Below are 18,669 nucleotides of genomic sequence, written 5' to 3' on the forward strand. Positions count from 1 at the left end.
ACCACTCCATTCCGAGTCTTATACGGACGTGACCCTCCGTCCTTATTGCACTTTAAGTCCGGGACAACTACAGTTTCTGAAGTCGAACAAATTTTAGAGGAACGGGATGCGTATCTTGACGATTTGAAGATGCAATTACTGTCAGCTCAACAGAGAATGAAGCCCACGACTGATCTTAAAAGGAGTGATGAAGAGTTTCGGGTGGGGGATCACGTGTTTGTAAAACTTAGGCCCTATCGGCAATGCTCCTGGGCCACTCGGCGCAATGAGAAGTTGGCAACGCGTTTTTATGGACCTTTTGAGGTGGTGTCACGAGTTGGAAGAGTTGCTTACAAACTGCAACTCCCACAAGAGTCCTCCGTGCATCCGGTGTTTCATGTCTCCCAACTTCGTCGAGCAAAAGGAATATCACATTCATCTTCGATTCTTCCTCCACAATTGAATTCTAAATTAGAAATATTGGTTGAGCCTACTACCATTTTGAATATATGAAAAGTGGACAAAAATGGGCAGCAACAGTTGGAGGTTTTGGTGCAATGAAAGGACTTACCCGAGTTTGAAGCCACTTGGGAGGATTTTGAGGCAATGAGGCTCCAGTTTCCAGCTTTTCACCTTGAGGACAAGGTGAAAGTTTGAGCGAGGGGTAATGATAGACCCCAAATTAGTGTTATGTACTCTAGAAGGATTACACAACACTTGGGAGGATAATTAGAGGGTGATTAATGTGGACAAGGGCATTTTGGGAATTTTATAATTGTAAGTGGTTACGGGAGGGAATTTAGAGGGACAACAGAGAGAGAGAAAGGGGCTCGTCGTTTTGTCTTCAGAGCGTGGCTCAGGGAGAGTACTGGTTTCTCGAATACCAGTGGTTATTTGTGAGTATTTCTGGTGAGTTTTACATTGATTTCGATAGTAGAGTTTCCGTTTTTATCTCTATTATAATTGTGCCAAGTGATTACTGTTATCGGGGGTTCATTCGCACTGTCGAGGAAAGTCGATTTTTTTCGATTTCGGCAGTGAAGGTTCATCGATTACTTCTCTTTAACTTGAAAATCTTTATTATTGTTATCGGGTTGTATTAGAGGGTTTCTTGGGATCTTCTGGTTTTCTTGCATTTGGTTTTTCTTGATATATTACTATTGTTGTCTCGTACCAAACAATAGAAAATTTATTAGTAGTTGTCTCTTCATCAATAAAATACATTGTGCTTATTACTTTTTTCTTAAATATCTTTTAAATAATATGAGAATGGGTATTCATATGTGGACCTTCACCCAAATTATCCACTTATAGAGTGATGTAGAATTTTAGTTACATCGACTTTTATACCTCGCAAGCGTACGAATCGTTCATGTAATCTAGCAGTAAGCGAGGGTCATATCCACAGGGAGGATTGCATTTCGTGTATTCTTCAGTCAACTAGCCTAACCAAATATGATGAATTAATATGAACTAAATACTAATTATATCCTAAATTATCAAGCAATAATTTAATTAACTACTTGCACAACAGGAAACGTTAACTCTGGATTTTACCGTGATTCGTGCCTCTCTCGAGCGCCACGTAACTACGAATCCAGATTTCTCAATCCTTGCGTCTAGCCCCTCTCGGGCGCCTAGAGTTAACGACAGAAATCGGATTAAAATACCAAAATCTAACCTCAATTATAATCTTACCCTAATTAACTAATTTAATCAAATATCAAGAAAACAAATCTCAAATAAACCTTAATTATCAAATCAGATTCAATTAACATTCAAAACCTAAGTTAAAACCATATAAAAAATCAAATTCAATAATGACGAATTACTCCCCTTCTTCCTCCTCTCGCTCGGGCAGCAACTCGTTCTCACGGGTGCTGCGATTTCCGGAAATTGGTGGCGTCGGGTAGCAATAGTGAGTGGCCGGAGGTAGAGACGACGCCGGCGACGACGGTTAGAAGCCGACGGCCGGAGGTAATGTCTGGCGAAGAGCGAAACAGAGCTGACGTTCTCTAACCGGCTCTCTCGAGTCTCGGTTAGAGTCGGAATGGCTCCGGGACTGGTCGGAATATGTAAACGACGCCGAAGGATGGTCTGAAAACGGAAGTGGCGCCGGAGAAGCCCTCTCGGATCCCCTCCCGGCCTGGCGAGCAAAGAATGGTAGCGTCGAACTCGCCGCGACGGAGACTCTCTCGAGCTCTCCTCGGGTCTGTTCTCGGTTGCCTGATGGTGGTGGACGACGGTGGACGACGGTGGCGAAAGGTCTTGGCCGGCGAACAACGGTGGGGAACTCCTCTCGGGTCCTCCCCTGTTTCCGGTCAAAGTCCTCCCTTTTGGTCTCTACTCCTCTTCTCTTTACGCTCCCTCCTCTTCACGCCCCTCTTCTTCTTTAAATATGATTTTCTTATTTTAAAACGATTTGCCCTAGAAATTACCTCCATTTCACTAAGGGCATTTTGGTAAATATCTTCTTCTCCACCCAAATTCTCCTGAAATTCCATAATTGAATCTATAAAAAGCATTTCAGGAAGAAATAAGACTAAAAAATAATGAAATATAATTCAGGAGAGAGAAATATGCAATATCGACAGTGATTAATGCCAAATTCAATAAATGCTCATTTCATTTGAAAACCGATAAGTAACTACCTATAATACAATTATAAAGGTTATTCTATTATAATTAACCTAGTTCTCATGTCAAAATATGGCATCTATCACACCCCCAAACCTAAATCTTTGCTAGTCCCTAGCAAAACAACAATCGAACCAAAATTAAGCCTAGGAAAACAAAATGCCACTTTCGTAGGGAGCACGATTGCATTTAGCGTATGCAACAAGCCGTTAAACCCCTACTCTGCAGTAGTGGACGAGTTATGTCTCGTGAGGGTTTGCATGGAATTTACCCACAAAATTCATCTAAATCAATAATATAAAAAGAAAAAAAACTGAAGAAAATTTACTCCTCATTAGCATATGACTAACACTTAGTATCGTAAAATATCTGAAATTCATATGAGATCTTGCGAAATATTAAAACCTGTGTAAATGATAGCCTATTATCAATCCAAATACACTCATTGTTACTCCACCTGAACCAATGTGACCCATAAGCTATTACTTCAACAGAACAAAGAGGCAGCAAATAACAATAAAATCCTGGTCACATCACAATTAAGAGAAAATAGTAAAGTAAGCCTGTTGTCTTACAATCACACCAAAGAAATATACCAATTTCAATCTTGACTTGTAACTTCTTTCAAATTACAATTCATCATCAAAGTTAAGGAAACTCATTGCTTCCAGATTTAAAACCATTTTTCGCTATTACCAGCGCACTTTTGCTATTACCAGCGTAATTTTTGTTTTTTTTTGTTTTCTTCACTGAATACTTTTGGTATTACCACCATTTTGTATTCGTCTTCACTGCACATGCACTTATTTTTAAGTAACCCACTGTTCCGGTGCATGTCCCTGGGTTTGCCCAGGCTGTTTCTGAAGTTATCTGTCTTTTGCAAGCAAGAGCATTTCCATTTGCATTTATACATTACAACAAGGAATTTTACTGAGGTATGAGTTCAAACAGGCATACAAGACTATTCAGACTAACATAGATCAACACTAGATTTACATGTTCTCTTTTGCAACTAAGTTCCAAGTCTAATGCAATAGGAAGCTATCCCACTGAATTCTCATGAATCACAACAAATGATATCGGATTTCTAATAGGCATATTCTACACAAATTTACGAAAATTTTTGAAAAACATTTGAGCAACTTATTTTAACTCTACTAATGTTAACCACATACTAAGAGGAGTAATTTGAAAACCACGAACAAAAATCGAACGAAAATTATTGCTAAGACATAAAAGAGTCGTTCCCCCCCCCCCCCCCCCCCCAAACCTAAACCTGACATTGTCCTCAATGAGGAAAAGTTAAAACACTATAACGACTACAAAAAAAAAAATAAAAAAAAAATAATAAAGACCCCCAGGAATGATACATAGTCTCCCTCGAAGAAGGTTTACTCGTATCAGCCGTACCCGTAGGTAATCATCCGTAGATGAAACCGCTATCCCACATCACACTTTGAAGAAATCTCCGTGTGACTGGCCACTGAAGGCAGCAGGAATCACGCGCTGAACATAAGTCCTTAAGTTACTCACCATAAGGTTTTCATTCAATACTTCAAGATCGAACTGGTCAATCCCAGAACGGTTGTTTGAGTACAGACCTCTCAAACTAGGGACCAAAAGTCTAGTCATCGACTATCGGAACCATATATGCTCTCAGCCGGTAAGAGAGTATGAATAAACCAAAAAAATAAAATAAAAATAAAACTGTAATGTACAAAGGGATAGAAACGTGGGGATTGCCCACAATGTGCTAAGTTTATAGTCGTAAGCAAGACTCTGACGCATTCAAGATGAAATGACAGGTTCCTCCAAGAAAATCACCATCACCTCCTCTGGTGTGGGGACATTCTCAAGATACGGTTTGAGCCTCTGACCGTTAACTTTGAAGATCGACCCGTCTCCGTGATTGCGGATCTCAATAGCACCATGAGGAAACACCTGTGTAACTTCAAATGGACCGGACCACCTGGATCTTAGCTTCCCTGGAAACAAATGCAATCGTGAGTTATAAAGTAAAACATTCTGCCCAACAGTAAAAGACTTGCGAAAAATAGATTTATCATGTAAAAGCTTTGTTCGCTCCTTATACAGTTTGGCATTCTCATAAGCATCATGACGTATCTCTTCCAACTCATTCAATTGCAACTTTCTCTCCTCACCCGCTTGAGTTAAATCAAAATTTAAAGCCTTAATGGCCCAATAAGCTCTATGCTCAAGCTCAACAGGTAGATGACATGCTTTGCCGAATACTAGGCGAAATGGAGACATCCCAATAGGAGTCTTATAAGCGGTTCGATAGGCCCATAAGGCATCGTCCAATCGAGTGGACCAATCTTTCCTATCAAAGCGAACCGTCTTCTCCAAAATCCGTTTGATCTCTCTATTAGAGATTTCCACTTGACCACAAGTTTGCGGGTGGTATGGAGTGGACACCCGATGAGTGATGGAATATTTCTTCAATAAGGCCTCAAATGCTCTGTTACAAAAATGAGATCCCCCATCACTGATGATCGCTCTCGGGGTACCAAATCGATTAAAGATATTTTCTTTTAAAAACTTTACCACCACTTTGTGATCGTTTGTCTTACATGATATAGCTTCAATCCATTTAGAGACATATTCAACAGCAACAAGGATGTATTGATAGCCGAACGAGACAGGAAAAGGACCCATGAAGTCAATACCCCACACATCAAACAATTCAACAATAAGAATGGGGTTAAGAGGCATCATGTTCTTCCTAGACAAACAACCAGTTCGTTGGCATTTATCACACACCTGACAAAACTCATGGGCATCTCTAAATAATGAAGGCCAATAGAAACCACATTGCAAGACTTTAGCTGCGGTCTTTCTAGCACCAAAATGTCCACCACATGCGTGGGAATGACAAAATTCAAGAATGTTGGCAAAGTCTTGCTCATGTACACAACGCCTAATGACTTGGTCAGAACACACCTTGAACAAATAAGGGTCATCCCAAAAAAAATGTTTGACTTGGGAAAAGAATTTCAATCTATCTTGTTTACTCCAATAATCAGGAATCTTATGAGTTACAAGATAGTTGACTATATCAGCAAACCAAGGCAACTGGGATACTTGGAGAAGTTGTTCATCAGGGAAGGAATCCTTCCTGAGGTACTACACATATCCTAGATAGATGATCAGCAACAACATTCTCACAACCCTTTTTATCTCGAATCTCAAGGTCAAATTCTTGCAATTGCAAGATCCATCTAATCAAGCGAGGTTTAGTGTCCTTGATGGATAATAAATACTTCAAAGCAGAATGATCAGTGAACACTATAACCTTTGACCCTAACAGATATGATCTGAATTTGTTCAAGGCAAACACAACAGCTAGCAACTCCTTCTCAGTGGTAGTGTAATTCAATTGAGCATCATGAAGAGTTCGGCTAGCATATTGAATGACACAGGGCATTGTATCCGTCTTTTGCCCCAAAACAGCCCCCAATACATAGTCAGAGGCATCACACATCAACTCAAAAGGCAAAGACCAAATAGGGGGTTGGACAATGGGTGCAGTGGACAAACATTTCTTCAGTGTCTCAAAAGCATGAATACAGGCATCATCAAAGGCAAAAGCAACATCTTGAGAAAGTAAATTCGTCAAAGGACGAGAAATTTTGCTAAAGTCTTTAATGAAACGCCTATAGAACCCAGCATGGCCAAGGAAAGAACGCACTCCCTTCACAGAAGTAGGTGGTGACAGATTGGTAATTAGGTCAACCTTGGCTTTGTCCACTTCTACACCCCTCTCAGACACTACATGTCCTAACACAATTCCTTCTTTCACCATGAAGTGGCATTTCTCCCAATTCAAGACTAAATTGGACTTAATGCAACGGGACAATACGAGTGAAAGATTGTACAGACATGTATCAAAACTAGAGCCAAACACATAAAAGTCATCCATAAAGACCTCTAAAAATTCACCAATCATGTCAGAAAAAATACTCATCATGCACCGTTGGAAAGTGGCGGGTGCATTGCATAAACCAAAAGGCATGCGTCTGTAAGCATAGGTGCCAAACGGACACGTGAATGTGGTCTTTTCCTGGTCTTCTGGAGCAATGGGAATTTGATTGTAGCCGGAGTATCCATATAAGAAGCAATAAAAATTGTGGCCGGCCAATCGCTCTAGTACCTGATCAATGAAAGGTAGTGGGAAGTGATCCTTCCTAGTGACGGAATTAAGTTTTCTATAGTCAATGCAGACACGCCACTTGGTGGTAGTTCTTGTGGGAATCAATTCACCACTCTCATTTTTCATTATTGTTATCCCCCCTTTCTTAGGGACAACTTGAATTGGACTCACCCAGGTGCTATCGGAAATAGGGTAAATGATTCCTGTCACAAGCAACCTAATGACTTCTTCTCTCACAACCTCCAGCATATGGGGATTTAACCTACGTTGCATCTCACGTGAGACTTTATTCCCCTCCTCCAAATGAATACGATGCATGCATATGGAGGGGCTAATCCCTTTTAAGGCATCAAGAGTCCACCCCAATGCCTCTCTGTGTGCTTGTAAAACTTCAGTCAATTGTTCCTCCTGCTCAATACTCAAATCAGAGGAAATAATGACTGGTAATGAGTTCATGGGTCCTAAGAACGCATACTTCAACGTGGGAGGAAGTGGCTTAAGATCTAGCTTGGAAGTTTCGAGAGGTTTGTCTAAGTCAAGAGGAAGATCCTGTGGATGATCAGTTGTGATAACCTCATAAGCTTCCTCCAACAGAGGTACAGAATTGAGTAAAGAATTAACCTCTCGGAAATATGTTTCCTCATCAAAATAGTCCATGTCTAAAGATGTTATGCAAGACTCAAAAGATTCAAGAGTGGATTCGTTATCAAGCATAACAGTTTCTATATTAAATGCAGGACTCAGATCATCAGACTCAAGTGGGTGGTGCCCGGCATTAAATACATTCAATGAGACCTTAAAATTTCCAAAAGACAACTCCAACTCACCACTTTTACAATGAATGATAGCATTAGATGTGGCTAAGAAGGACGTCCTAGGATGACAGGAATTTGGTTGGTCACATTGAATACTGGTTATGTATCAAGAACAATGAAATCAACCGGGAACAAAAATTTGTCCACTTTTATCAAAACATCTTCAACTATTCCTCGTGGTATCTTGACAGAACGGTCAGCTAGTTGAAGTGTGATGGGGGTAGGCTTCAATTCCCCCAAACCTAATTGTTGGTACACAAAGAAAGGAAGCAAATTCACACTTGCTCCTAAGTCAAGAAGAGCTCTCTGGATGGTATGTTCACCAATGACACATGAAATTGTGGGACATCCAGGATCTTTAACTTTAGGAGGAGTGTTGTGCTTCAGAATTGAGCTTACATTCTCAGTAAGAAAGACCTTTTTGTTAACATGTTGTTTTCTCTTCTGTGTACAAAGGTCTTTCAAAAATCGGGCATAGGCAGGGACTTGCCTAATAGCATCAAGAAGTGGAATGTTAATGTGAACCTTATTAAACAGTTCCAACGTTTCATGCATGCTATCTCCTTTCCTAGGTGGGCCCGATAACCTCTGCGGATAAGGAGCTAGTGGGACTTGGTTAGGGATCTGCTTGGTTGTTGGTGGAGAACTTGGAGGTTCGTCACTCAATGATGTGTCCCCATTGTCATCCTTTGACTCCGTAGACTTAGTGGTCCCTACCCCATTGTTCAACTCACGACCACTCCTAAGGGTGGTTATGGCTTTTGCTTGCTCATGGTGGGGTTTGGAACTCAACTCACTCTCATGTGTGATTTTGGGGTTAGGAATGGTTTGACTCGGGAGTCTATTTTGTGCTTGTTCACTCATGTGGCTGGCCAACTGACTCACTTGCATTTCAAGTTTGGCAATGGAGGACTGTGTATTCTGCATGAATAATTGAAGTGTATCCTCAAGTGAAGGTTTTTGTGGAATCAATGGTTGTTGGGTGAAGTGTGGGCGCGGAGCTTGGGGTTGAGTAAACCCTGGAGGACCCCCAACCTGTGGGCCCTTGGACCATGAGAAATTTGGGTGCCTAGCCCAACCCGGATTATATGTTTCTGAAAAAGGATCGTTCCGGTTTGGTCTATGAAAATTCTGGACTGCATTCAAGTCCTCAATGAGCTCTGGGTAGGATGAACTAGATGGACACATTTGTGTGGGATGAGATGAACCAGAGCATATGGCACAGACAGTAGATGGGTTAGGAGCAGGTGAACTCTTGGACACCATAAGGGCATCAATTTTTCTAGTCAACCCCTCAATCTTGGCCATGAGCATAGGTGTTTCACTAACCTCGTAGAGACCCCCTCTTTTGGTTTCATGGGATCTCCTATCAACATTAAATGACGAACCCCATTGCTGAGATTGATCACTCAACGTTTCAAAGAAGTCCCATGCCTCACTAGCACTCTTACCCATCAAACTCCCACCACTCGTTGCGTCTACCATGGATCTAACCTGGGGTGTAAGACCTTGATAAAAGTATTGCATTAAATGCCATTTCTCAAACCCATGATGCGGACACCTACGAATCAAATCCTTCCATTTCTCCCAAGCCTCATAAAAGTGTTCACCCTCCTGCTGCATAAAGTTGGAGATTTCTCTCTTGAGGGCTGTAGTTCTCTGAATGGGAAAGTACTTGGACAAAAATTTTGTGACTAACGTGTCCCATGAAGTAATGCTGCCCACCTCCAAGGAATTAAGCCAAGACTTGGCCTTATCCTTAAGTGAAAATGGAAAAAGTCTTAACCGGATAGAGTCATCTGAGAAATTCTGGAATTTAAAAGTTGCACAAATATCTAAGAATTCCTTGATGTGGTAATATGGGTCGTCCTTATCCAACCCATAGAATGTAGGGAGGAGTTGGATCACACCCGATTTCAACTCATAACTGGCGGCAGTAGTGGGTGGCAATATAATGCAAGAAGGTGATGTGAAGTGGGATGGGATAGAATAATCCCTCAGGGCTCTACGGTCACCTGCTGCAGGTAACTGTAATGGTTCGCCCTGATTGGCCATGGTAGCTCCTAACTTGACTTCGGGTGTTTTCCTACAAATATGTTCTACCTCTTCAACAAAGGGAGCTAATGGTCCACCTAGGGAGCGGCGCCCGTGCATAAAAACACAAAAAGAAACAAAATGAACTATCAAATTAAGCTAACAAACTCGCTACTAAAAATATGAACTAACTAGAAGAAATAAAAATAATTTCATAAAAAATACCAAACTAAAATTATGAAAGCAAAAAAAATAAAAAAATAAAAATAAAACAAAAATAAAATAAAATAAAATCTAACCTAAGACTATGGAGAACAAAGATATACGCTTAATACGTGCCTCCCCGGCAACGGCGCCAAAAACTTGATGTAGAATTTTAGTTACATCGACTTTTATACCTCGCAAGCGTACGAATCGTTCATGTAATCTAGCAGTAAGCGAGGGTCATATCCACAGGGAGGATTGCATTTCGTGTATTCTTCAGTCAACTAGCCTAACCAAATATGATGAATTAATATGAACTAAATACTAATTATATCCTAAATTATCAAGCAATAATTTAATTAACTACTTGCACAACAGGAAACGTCAACTCTGGATTTTACCGTGATTCGTGCCTCTCTCGAGCGCCACGTAACTACGAATCCAGATTTCTCAATCCTTGCGTCTAGCCCCTCTCGGGCGCCTAGAGTTAAAGACAGAAATCGGATTAAAATACCAAAATCTAACCTCAATTATAATCTTACCCTAATTAACTAATTTAATCAAATATCAAGAAAACAAATCTCAAATAAACCTTAATTATCAAATCAGATTCAATTAACATTCAAAACCTAAGTTAAAACCATATAAAAAATCAAATTCAATAATGACGAATTACTCCCCTTCTTCCTCCTCTCGCTCGGGCAGCAACTCGTTCTCACGGGTGCTGCGATTTCCAGAAATTAGTGGCGTCGGGTAGCAATAGTGAGTGGCCGGAGGTAGAGACGACGCCGGCGACGACGGTTAGAAGCCGACGGCCGGAGGTAATGTCCGGCGAAGAGCGAAACAGAGCTGACGTTCTCTAACCGGCTCTCTCGAGTCTCGGTTAGAGTCGGAATGGCTCCGGGACTGGTCGGAATATGTAAACGACGTCGGAGGATGGTCTGAAAACGGAAGTGGCGCCAGAGAAGCCCTCTCGGATCCCCTCCCGGCCTGGCGAGCAAAGAATGGCAGCGTCGAACTCGCCGCGACGGAGACTCTCTCGAGCTCTCCTCGGGTCTGTTCTCGGTTGCCTGATGGTGGTGGACGACGGTGGCGAAAGGTCTTGGCCGGCGAACAGCGGTGGGGAACTCCTCTCGGGTCCTCCCCTGTTTCCGGTCAAAGTCCTCCCTTTTGGTCTCTACTCCTCTTCTCTTTACGCTCCCTCCTCTTCATGCCCCTCTTCTTCTTTAAATATGATTTTCTTATTTTAAAACGATTTGCCTTAGAAATTACCTCCATTTCACTAAGGGCATTTTGGTAAATATCTTCTTCTCCACCCAAATTCTCCTGAAATTCCATAATTGAATCTATAAAAAGCATTTCAGGAAGAAATAAGACTAAAAAATAATGAAATATAATTCAGGAGAGAGAAATATACAATATCGACAGTGATTAATGCCAAATTCAATAAATGCTCATTTCATTTGAAAACCGATAAGTAACTACCTATAATACAATTATAAAGGTTATTCTATTATAATTAACCTAGTTCTCATGTCAAAATATGGCATCTATCATAGAGCCACAAAAAAAGACTTACACCTGAATGAAAATGTTAAAAAATAATCTCACATGGATTAGTAAGTATAAAAATCTTGAGTTTATTAGTTGGGAAAAAGACTTTCCTAGTTGACGAATCATTTTAGGATAAGCCTTGGATCTAACTTCACAATATTTTTATATTCTGAATGATACTAAGAAAGAGAAATCCAAAGTACAAACTGTTTTTGGAGTTTGTGGTAAATAGATGGTACAAATCTGCTTGAAGAAAAACTAAACAGATACCACTTTTGTGACGAAAGAGACCAAAATTATGAACGCAGAATCCTTCTACTCTTCTACAGACACAATTAACTGTATGTAGCTCACCACTCAGGTAGATACTCTTTCTTCATATGTCAGCTAGGTGCCGCCCCCACCCGAGGAGCAGGCACAACATTTCCTGGACCTGGATCATTGCCCAATTTGCACCGAATCTCTGCTTAGATCTTTGTCTCACCTCTCATCACAGCCAGGTTCACGGATCCAACAGGAGCTGACAAGGACCATCTCAGGTATCTCGCTCACCTGCCTCCATCAATACTCATAGAAAGGGCTTCCAGCTATAAAATAGCTCATCCTCTACTCTTGCTTGTCCCCATTTGATTTAGGCGTATAATTTTATCAACTTAAAAGAGAATCTGCTATTCAACTTTTCAAGCCTAATTGTCTGCTTGCGTCGGTACATTTCAATTGAATACCACCATATTCCTTTGGTAACCCCAGAGCGTGAGCAAACATCCTCTTGGCAGCTCCCAAGTCTTGCAGTTTTAGACCCTCCTTATTAATTCCAATTTTTTCATTCATTCCATCCTGAAAAATCGTCGAGTTTCCCTGCCCCTCCCTGGTTGCTTTACCGGACACCTTTTCTCTCTGAACCATTACAGGCCTGTCAGATTTACTGCTTTTTCTTCTGTCTCCACTTGACTGTCTAAGTGAGGAAGGTATTGTATCCTCTGAAGCTTCTACTTTCAATTTTGGAGCGGGTTCATTCTGGTCTTCATGTATCTTATCAGTTTGTGCATTTATTGCAGAAGAAATCTTCTGTCCCAGAGCATGAGCAATCATCCGTCGAGCCACAACAGGGACATTCCGCTGCTTTGGAGTAAAAGATTGTTTAATGTCTTCCGCATCCAAAGAAAAGATGCGTTCACGAGCAGCCAGATAAGCAGCTTCTCTCTCTTCAAATGGTGTTGAAGGTTGGAAAGATGCAGTTTCCATCCTTGATTCTGAGAAAAAATAAATGACAGATACATCACTGGAGTAAAACACAAACAAGATTTTGATGGGTGCACTTAAATGAGTGTAATATACCAGGGATTAGCAATTATAAACCAAATGCATGTAAAATTTAGCCAATCCTAGAAAAGTTAAATAATTGAGCTGTGACACTTTGCACTTGAGCAGCTTTCACAGTAAGTGTCATATCCATTGTTCACAAGAATAATGCAATTTGACATAGTTAAACCTAACTACTACTAACTGGTATTCAGTGGACCAACTTGATAGGGGTACTTCTTCAATCACCATTTGTCAAAAATCAATCAATGTTTCAGTTTACAATAATTGAATGTAGCCTTCACAATTTACACACCCATGCGCATGCGCATGCACCTTACACAAAGATATATGCATGCATTAACACACAGAGACACATGCACCTTACACACAAATATATGCACGCATGCACACACACACACCGCCACGTATGCATGCATGCATGCATGCTCAAATACAAAGAGATCATGTGCGTACTTTAAGACAGTTATCAACGCGAAGGCAAAAAGATACCTGGTACAGCTTCTTTCCTTCGTAACAATTGATATGATGAAATATTAGTAGTACTATGGTCATACTGCCCCAGAATATCACTAACTAGGACAGCAGGTCTGAAATGAAGAGAGAGAGGGTTTTCAGAAAAAAAAGAAAAAAGATAACAATAAAAAATTAAATGTGCCACCAGTCCAATAATTTATCAAGGAGGTGGAAACCGAAAATGCCACATGATATGTAATTACTGAAGATTCACAATAGGAGTCATCTTCTCAATAAACATTAGATTTGGAAAATAAAAATGGAAGTAAAACATTCAAGCATTGCTGTTCCTTTGAATAATGAGATGAAAGTAGCATGTTTACTGTAGCACGGTTACTATGGCATAAATGAATTTTAAACTCACAACCACACTATATACTTTAAAGGTTAATAGCAGCATGCTTTTGAAATAGAAAATGCATTCACTATGGACAGGCCATCAAAATAAATGATAATTTGTGCAGTTTGGGAAAATGAAAATTTGAGATAAAAGCATCATGTTATGAATGTGCAACATACATAGATGAATCCGGGCAGCGCTCCAGAATTAAATGGCGATTGTCCCCTTCACCAACAGATTTGTGAGCAAACCTGACAAAAGGAAAAGGTACTGATAAGCTTTTTAATTTCAACAGGTAAAAGTAAGGCAAGATAAACAGTTGTGAAAATGGCAAGGGAAACAGACGATACTAGTAGTGAATGCTGAAGTCAAGAAACTCTTTTTTTCAGAATAACCTACAATTTTTTACTGAAGATGTGGTATTGAACTCAGTACACTACCACCACACAGTAGAAGAACGAATTGCAGGAGATGAGCACATAGAAATAATAGATACCCATAAATTTCTGCAAGACGATGCAACAGAAAGCGTTGATATGGACTCATCGGTCCCAGCTTCAAGATCCCATCTGAACTGTGCCACAATATGCTTATCATTAGATGCAGCAAAAACATTAACTAGAGATTTCAGAGGGCTGGATTGGGATAGATTAAGTAAGAGATTTCATGGTTTTCCCAACCCAATTCAATCTGTAATCACACATAATATGAGAGAGAGAGAGAGCTAACAGGTTTGTCCTGCTCGTAGCCTACAGGCCAAGCATTTTTTTCCTCTTTTGTTGGGGGTGGGTAATAGTCATGCAGGTTGAATATCAATTAGTTCCCTAACTTTTAGTCTTCACCAGAGAAATATGTAGGTTACAACATTATAGCAACTCCAAAACAAGCTCCAATGGCAAGAGAGAGAACCAATCACCACCACTTCAGAACCATATATACCTTCAGAAACAAAATTTATGACTATCTTAATCCTTATTACCTTGTATCTTTCTGAAGGAGATCTACTAAAGCTTCTTCAATTGATAATACAATGTGCTTGCTAGATAAATTGTCCTTGATAAGAAATGCCAACTCCTCGACCTGCGAATTTAGACAACATCAAATTGGCAATTTCTGAAGCAAAGCAGAAGATTGAAAAACAGAAAAAATCCACAGATGATGCACAAACGGATATTACAAATGGCCAAACCAAAAATTAGAACTTCTGTTACACCATGATCATTTTTAAAGAAAAAAGAGAGATAAATAACAACAGGCAAATTGGACAGATCAGGTAAGACACCGTGTATTCGATTCCATTTGAAATGCTTTTCCCTTGAAAGGCAAAATAAAATTTTCAACCTTTAATAATATGAAAAATAACGGACCGAAAATAATCAAGAAAATCAGGCGCCATGAAAGAGAATTACTAGTGACCAAGATGTAAGAGTCCCTAAAATCACTGTTGGAAGCAGGAATAAATACCAATAAGTTTTCAATGGTTTTAAAAATTCCTCTTTAGAGGTTCTCTCGACCACTCCTACAAGTACGCAACAGTTTGTCCTCCTATAAATCATACTATATTGTAGAAATATAACTAGCAATATTATTTTTTAGAGAGAGATTCTTACATTTCCCTTTTTTCTCTACTAGGTGGTCCCTCCAACCTACAGTTTGTTGAAGTTGTCTTCAATAGTTACATTGAAATACTGTATACGCCCTTGCATCTACAAAACGGGTCATATGTACAGGCTGTAACCATGGACTGCCTCCTGGACACCAGTACTACTTGACCTGCTAGTGTTATACATTAGTTTCTCGATACTTGATTCACCATGCACTTCCTCACTTACCTCTAAGTGATGTGAATTATCTTGCAGCTTTGTTATGATGCTTAGATGCTCGAGCCCCCAGTTTTTTGTTTGTTTATTAAATATACAACCTCCAGAGTTTGCCACTTATGGATGGCTTAAAGCACATTTGATAGCTCAACATTTGTGGAGCAGCGATGTGCTTTGTGGGCATTTGCTAATTGGGACTTCAATGGTTCTCTACTTAATTGCAACTCAAAGTCCACTTCAATCTCAAATCTGCTTGGATGTTTAATTTCTACAGGAAGCAAAATATTTCAAATTGAAAGGGATTCCCGGGTAACCATTTCTTCCATGCAGGGGCAAACACTGGTATGGTGGTCAGGTCTTCTGCCAGAGTGTCATGACAGTTCACAGATCTCTGAATAAACAATTGAGCATAAGTATATAGGGCAAGTAACTGTGTGGAGGACCTCTTTGTATGTCCCGTTCACTTGAGCTACAAGATCATGTGTGTTCAACAACACCTACCTACCTACCCACCCACCCACCCACCCGCCAACCCCATGTCGTCTCCCCCATCAAATAAAGAAACAAGTGCGTCCATGTAAAATTCTCTCCTTGTAAATTAGAAAATGTTATCTCAAGGGTGGACACCAAGATCAGAGTGACTTCAAAATTTACACTACCAACTTTGGGCCTAAAAAGATGTCCAGCCGAAGAGCATTTAAACATTTTTTTATCCAACCAAAAAGAACATACTTCAGCTGCTAGAAGAAAATAATACCCAGAAAAAACTGAATAAATTGAACTTTGCACATGCCATCTGCTTTATGGGCACACATACATATTACAAGTGTAACATCGCCCTTAAATTTCCTTAATTCTTCGTTTTCGAATGCTTTTGAGCCTTTGACCACCCAAACTGGATAAAAGTAACTCTATTTATCAAGGAGTTAAAATTTCCTTAAACCTTTTGCTACCAATTCTTTCCCACTTAATTGAGATAAGAGACTAACTTAAAAAAGAAAAAAGAACACTTCGTCCTTTTAAAGGGAAAATTGAAGGAAAAAAAAAAAAAAAAAAGACATGCTGATGCATCACACGAGCAACTAAAAACGATAAAAACCGAACCAACACCGAAGGGAAATCAGGAAAAGTGTCAAAACACTGTTTACCATGGCGAATTGTGGAGCAGTCATCGTGAGAAGTAAAGGGCAGCCGGAGTAAGCAGAAGACGCTGCACCTGACGCCGCTTTGGCGCTTCAAAGCGCGAAATTCGGCTGCGTTGCGACGCTCTTGGTCAGAAGGACAAAGGGAAGACTCGTCGTAAGACAGACAGTGAGACAGCTAGCAACCCGTAAGCGTTTAACGAGGATGGCTCCTTTATCGTAACGAAAAACCCGAGTTCTCGAGGATTAAAGCTCGGCAATAGCCCAAAATAAAAATCAGATATTTTTAGGCTCGTCCGTCTGGAAATCGGAATTGGGAATTTGGATTGCTTCACAGCTTCAACTTCGTTGTGAGGTGGCCCACCTAAAATTGGACCTTAAAAGGAATGAGAGACAAAGGTGATATTTGGGCCTCAACTCAAATGGGCCTTGATTAAATATGGATTTGGAGTTAATCACTTGACCGGATATGAACGAAACCAAATATCTTTGATTTAAATAAAAACTTATACCGAAAACGAAACCAATCCAAAATCAAATCCAAAGTCAAAGTCAAAGTCAACTCATTCCAGTCGTAAATTTAGCCAAAGATATTTTAAGTTGACTTTGGCTTTTGAATGATCATAACGGCATAGCTTTAAACCTTAAAACAAATTTTCCTTTGAATTTTAAATTTCCTATGAATTTTAATTAGCGTAAATACAGTTTAAGTAAGGGTGGCACCAAGCCAAATTGGCTCGCAAACTTGCCAGAAAAAAAGCTCGACTAGTTCAGTTTTTACCTGGGCTCGGCTCAAACTTATTAAGCATAACAAACCAAACTCGAGATTTTCAAAGTTTGGCTTGTTAGCTTGTGAGTTAGCTCGTTAACATAATTTTTTTTATAAAAATACCCTTTATTCTAATTACTCTCGTTAATTCGTTCTTTAGTTGGCTAATAGTTGCCCTTATTTACCTCAAACCTCAAAGATGAAAGATCGTTCAACCCTTTTGGATCCTTAAATACCTAATGTTATTGTTTGCTAATAGAATAAACACTATCGATGGAAGTATTTACTCTTTCTTTTTTAAGTCTATTAAGCTAGTTATTATACATTAATATGTTCAATTACAAAGTTTTAAAATCCTTTCTAATAGCTATTTTAGGCTCGAGGCTAAACTCAAGTTCGAAATATTCAGATTAAACCGAACCCAAACATATATAGATTCAAGTTTGACTGTGCTCGATGTCGCCCCTATTCTGAAGGGTAGTTTAGTAGTTGTTTATCCCTCAAAAGTGTGGGAGTAATAAACTAATTTTACATACAAGGATGGATGGTGGGCAGGTCAAGTGACCCAAGTCAATAAACTTTATTCAATGTCCCATTTCATTTTCCCCCCCAATCTCTATAATCAAATCATCCCCACCACTTGTAAATTAGTTCATCTACCTCAGACAAGAGTCACCGCCCCATTTAAAATAATTGAATAGGGTTGGCCGCCATTATAATTCCTCAAGTCTTATCGTAGTTGGTCCTCCCTGCAGCCCCTCAATCAGTTGCGCGAAGAGTCAAGAGTCAATCACGGTCGCCAACCACTCCACCGACCGCACTTGGTTGCCGGAGGGCAGGGGGTCCCCGATCCTGATCATTGGTTTGCAAGACACGGCAAGTCTCATTGGTAATTGAGAGGGATCTTGGAATGGAGGGGAAAAGCCTGCGGAATTCCCAGAAGGGGTAAGAGAGAGAAACTTGACTCAAACTTGACTCAGGCGAGTTTTATTCTTGTCCCGTTTACTGGTAAGAGGGGACTAATCTTCGACGATTTTCATTCCGAATTCTAGGCCAAATACTGGTTTCTTTGTCTTCTACTAGAAGATGTTGAAAACTGGAGTAGTCCAAAATGGTGGATTTGTCTTCTTGGAAGAAAAAACGAACTGAAAGAACTTTTCAAACGTGGCGGGGAAGATTTACTTGGTAAAGAAAGCCATCTGCTAAAGGGGGTGTGGGTGTGGCCGGTTACGGTTTAATGTTCACCAAACTCGGCAATTAAACTGCCCCCTTTTATACAATTTCTATCTACAATGGACGCTCATGAAATACGAATTACTTTACTTCTCTAAAAATAAATCTGAGTCCTCTTGGTGGCTGACTAGG

General features: G+C 40.1%; 1 protein-coding gene and 1 non-coding gene across 3 annotated transcripts; one reads left to right on the top strand and one right to left on the bottom strand.

Moving 5' to 3' along the window:
* The first annotated feature begins 9,145 nt into the window (after positions 1–9,145).
* On the top strand, positions 9,146–9,252 carry LOC137965228 (small nucleolar RNA R71). The gene has a single exon (XR_011116033.1). It is a non-coding gene; the product is annotated as a small nucleolar RNA R71 (small nucleolar RNA).
* Positions 9,253–11,549: 2,297 nt separating this feature from the next.
* LOC137957101 (uncharacterized) lies at positions 11,550–16,707 on the bottom strand. 2 transcript variants are annotated; one of them, XM_068804817.1, is made up of 6 exons: positions 16,542–16,707; positions 14,553–14,653; positions 14,070–14,147; positions 13,753–13,824; positions 13,210–13,307; positions 11,550–12,647 (listed from the first exon to the last, which is right to left on the bottom strand). In XM_068804817.1, exons 1-6 carry the CDS (start codon positions 16,563–16,565, stop codon positions 12,067–12,069), a joined length of 954 nt encoding a protein of 317 aa, XP_068660918.1. In that variant the 5' UTR covers positions 16,566–16,707; the 3' UTR covers positions 11,550–12,066. The 2 variants fall into 2 exon arrangements, with proteins under 2 accessions (XP_068660918.1, XP_068660927.1); XM_068804826.1 differs by lacking the exon at positions 14,070–14,147.
* Positions 16,708–18,669: the final 1,962 nt, after the last annotated feature.

The sequence above is a fragment of the Aristolochia californica genome, unplaced genomic scaffold (assembly GCF_029961685.1).
Source record: "Aristolochia californica isolate CCGP_79_NKW_82.1479 unplaced genomic scaffold, dmAriCali1.0.hap1 SCAF_1, whole genome shotgun sequence".
In the NCBI taxonomy this organism is placed as follows: domain Eukaryota; kingdom Viridiplantae; phylum Streptophyta; class Magnoliopsida; order Piperales; family Aristolochiaceae; genus Aristolochia; species Aristolochia californica.

Excerpts from the sequence above, each read along its gene's own strand:
- LOC137957101 (XM_068804817.1), bottom strand. The coding sequence starts at position 16,565 with ATGACTGCTCCACAATTCGCCATG. Across the intron at positions 14,148-14,552 it reads CTCCTTCAGAAAGATACAAG|TTCAGATGGGATCTTGAAGC; the intron begins GTAATAAGGATT and ends ATTGTGGCACAG. Across the intron at positions 13,308-13,752 it reads CGCTGCCCGGATTCATCTAT|ACCTGCTGTCCTAGTTAGTG; the intron begins GTATGTTGCACA and ends TCTTCATTTCAG.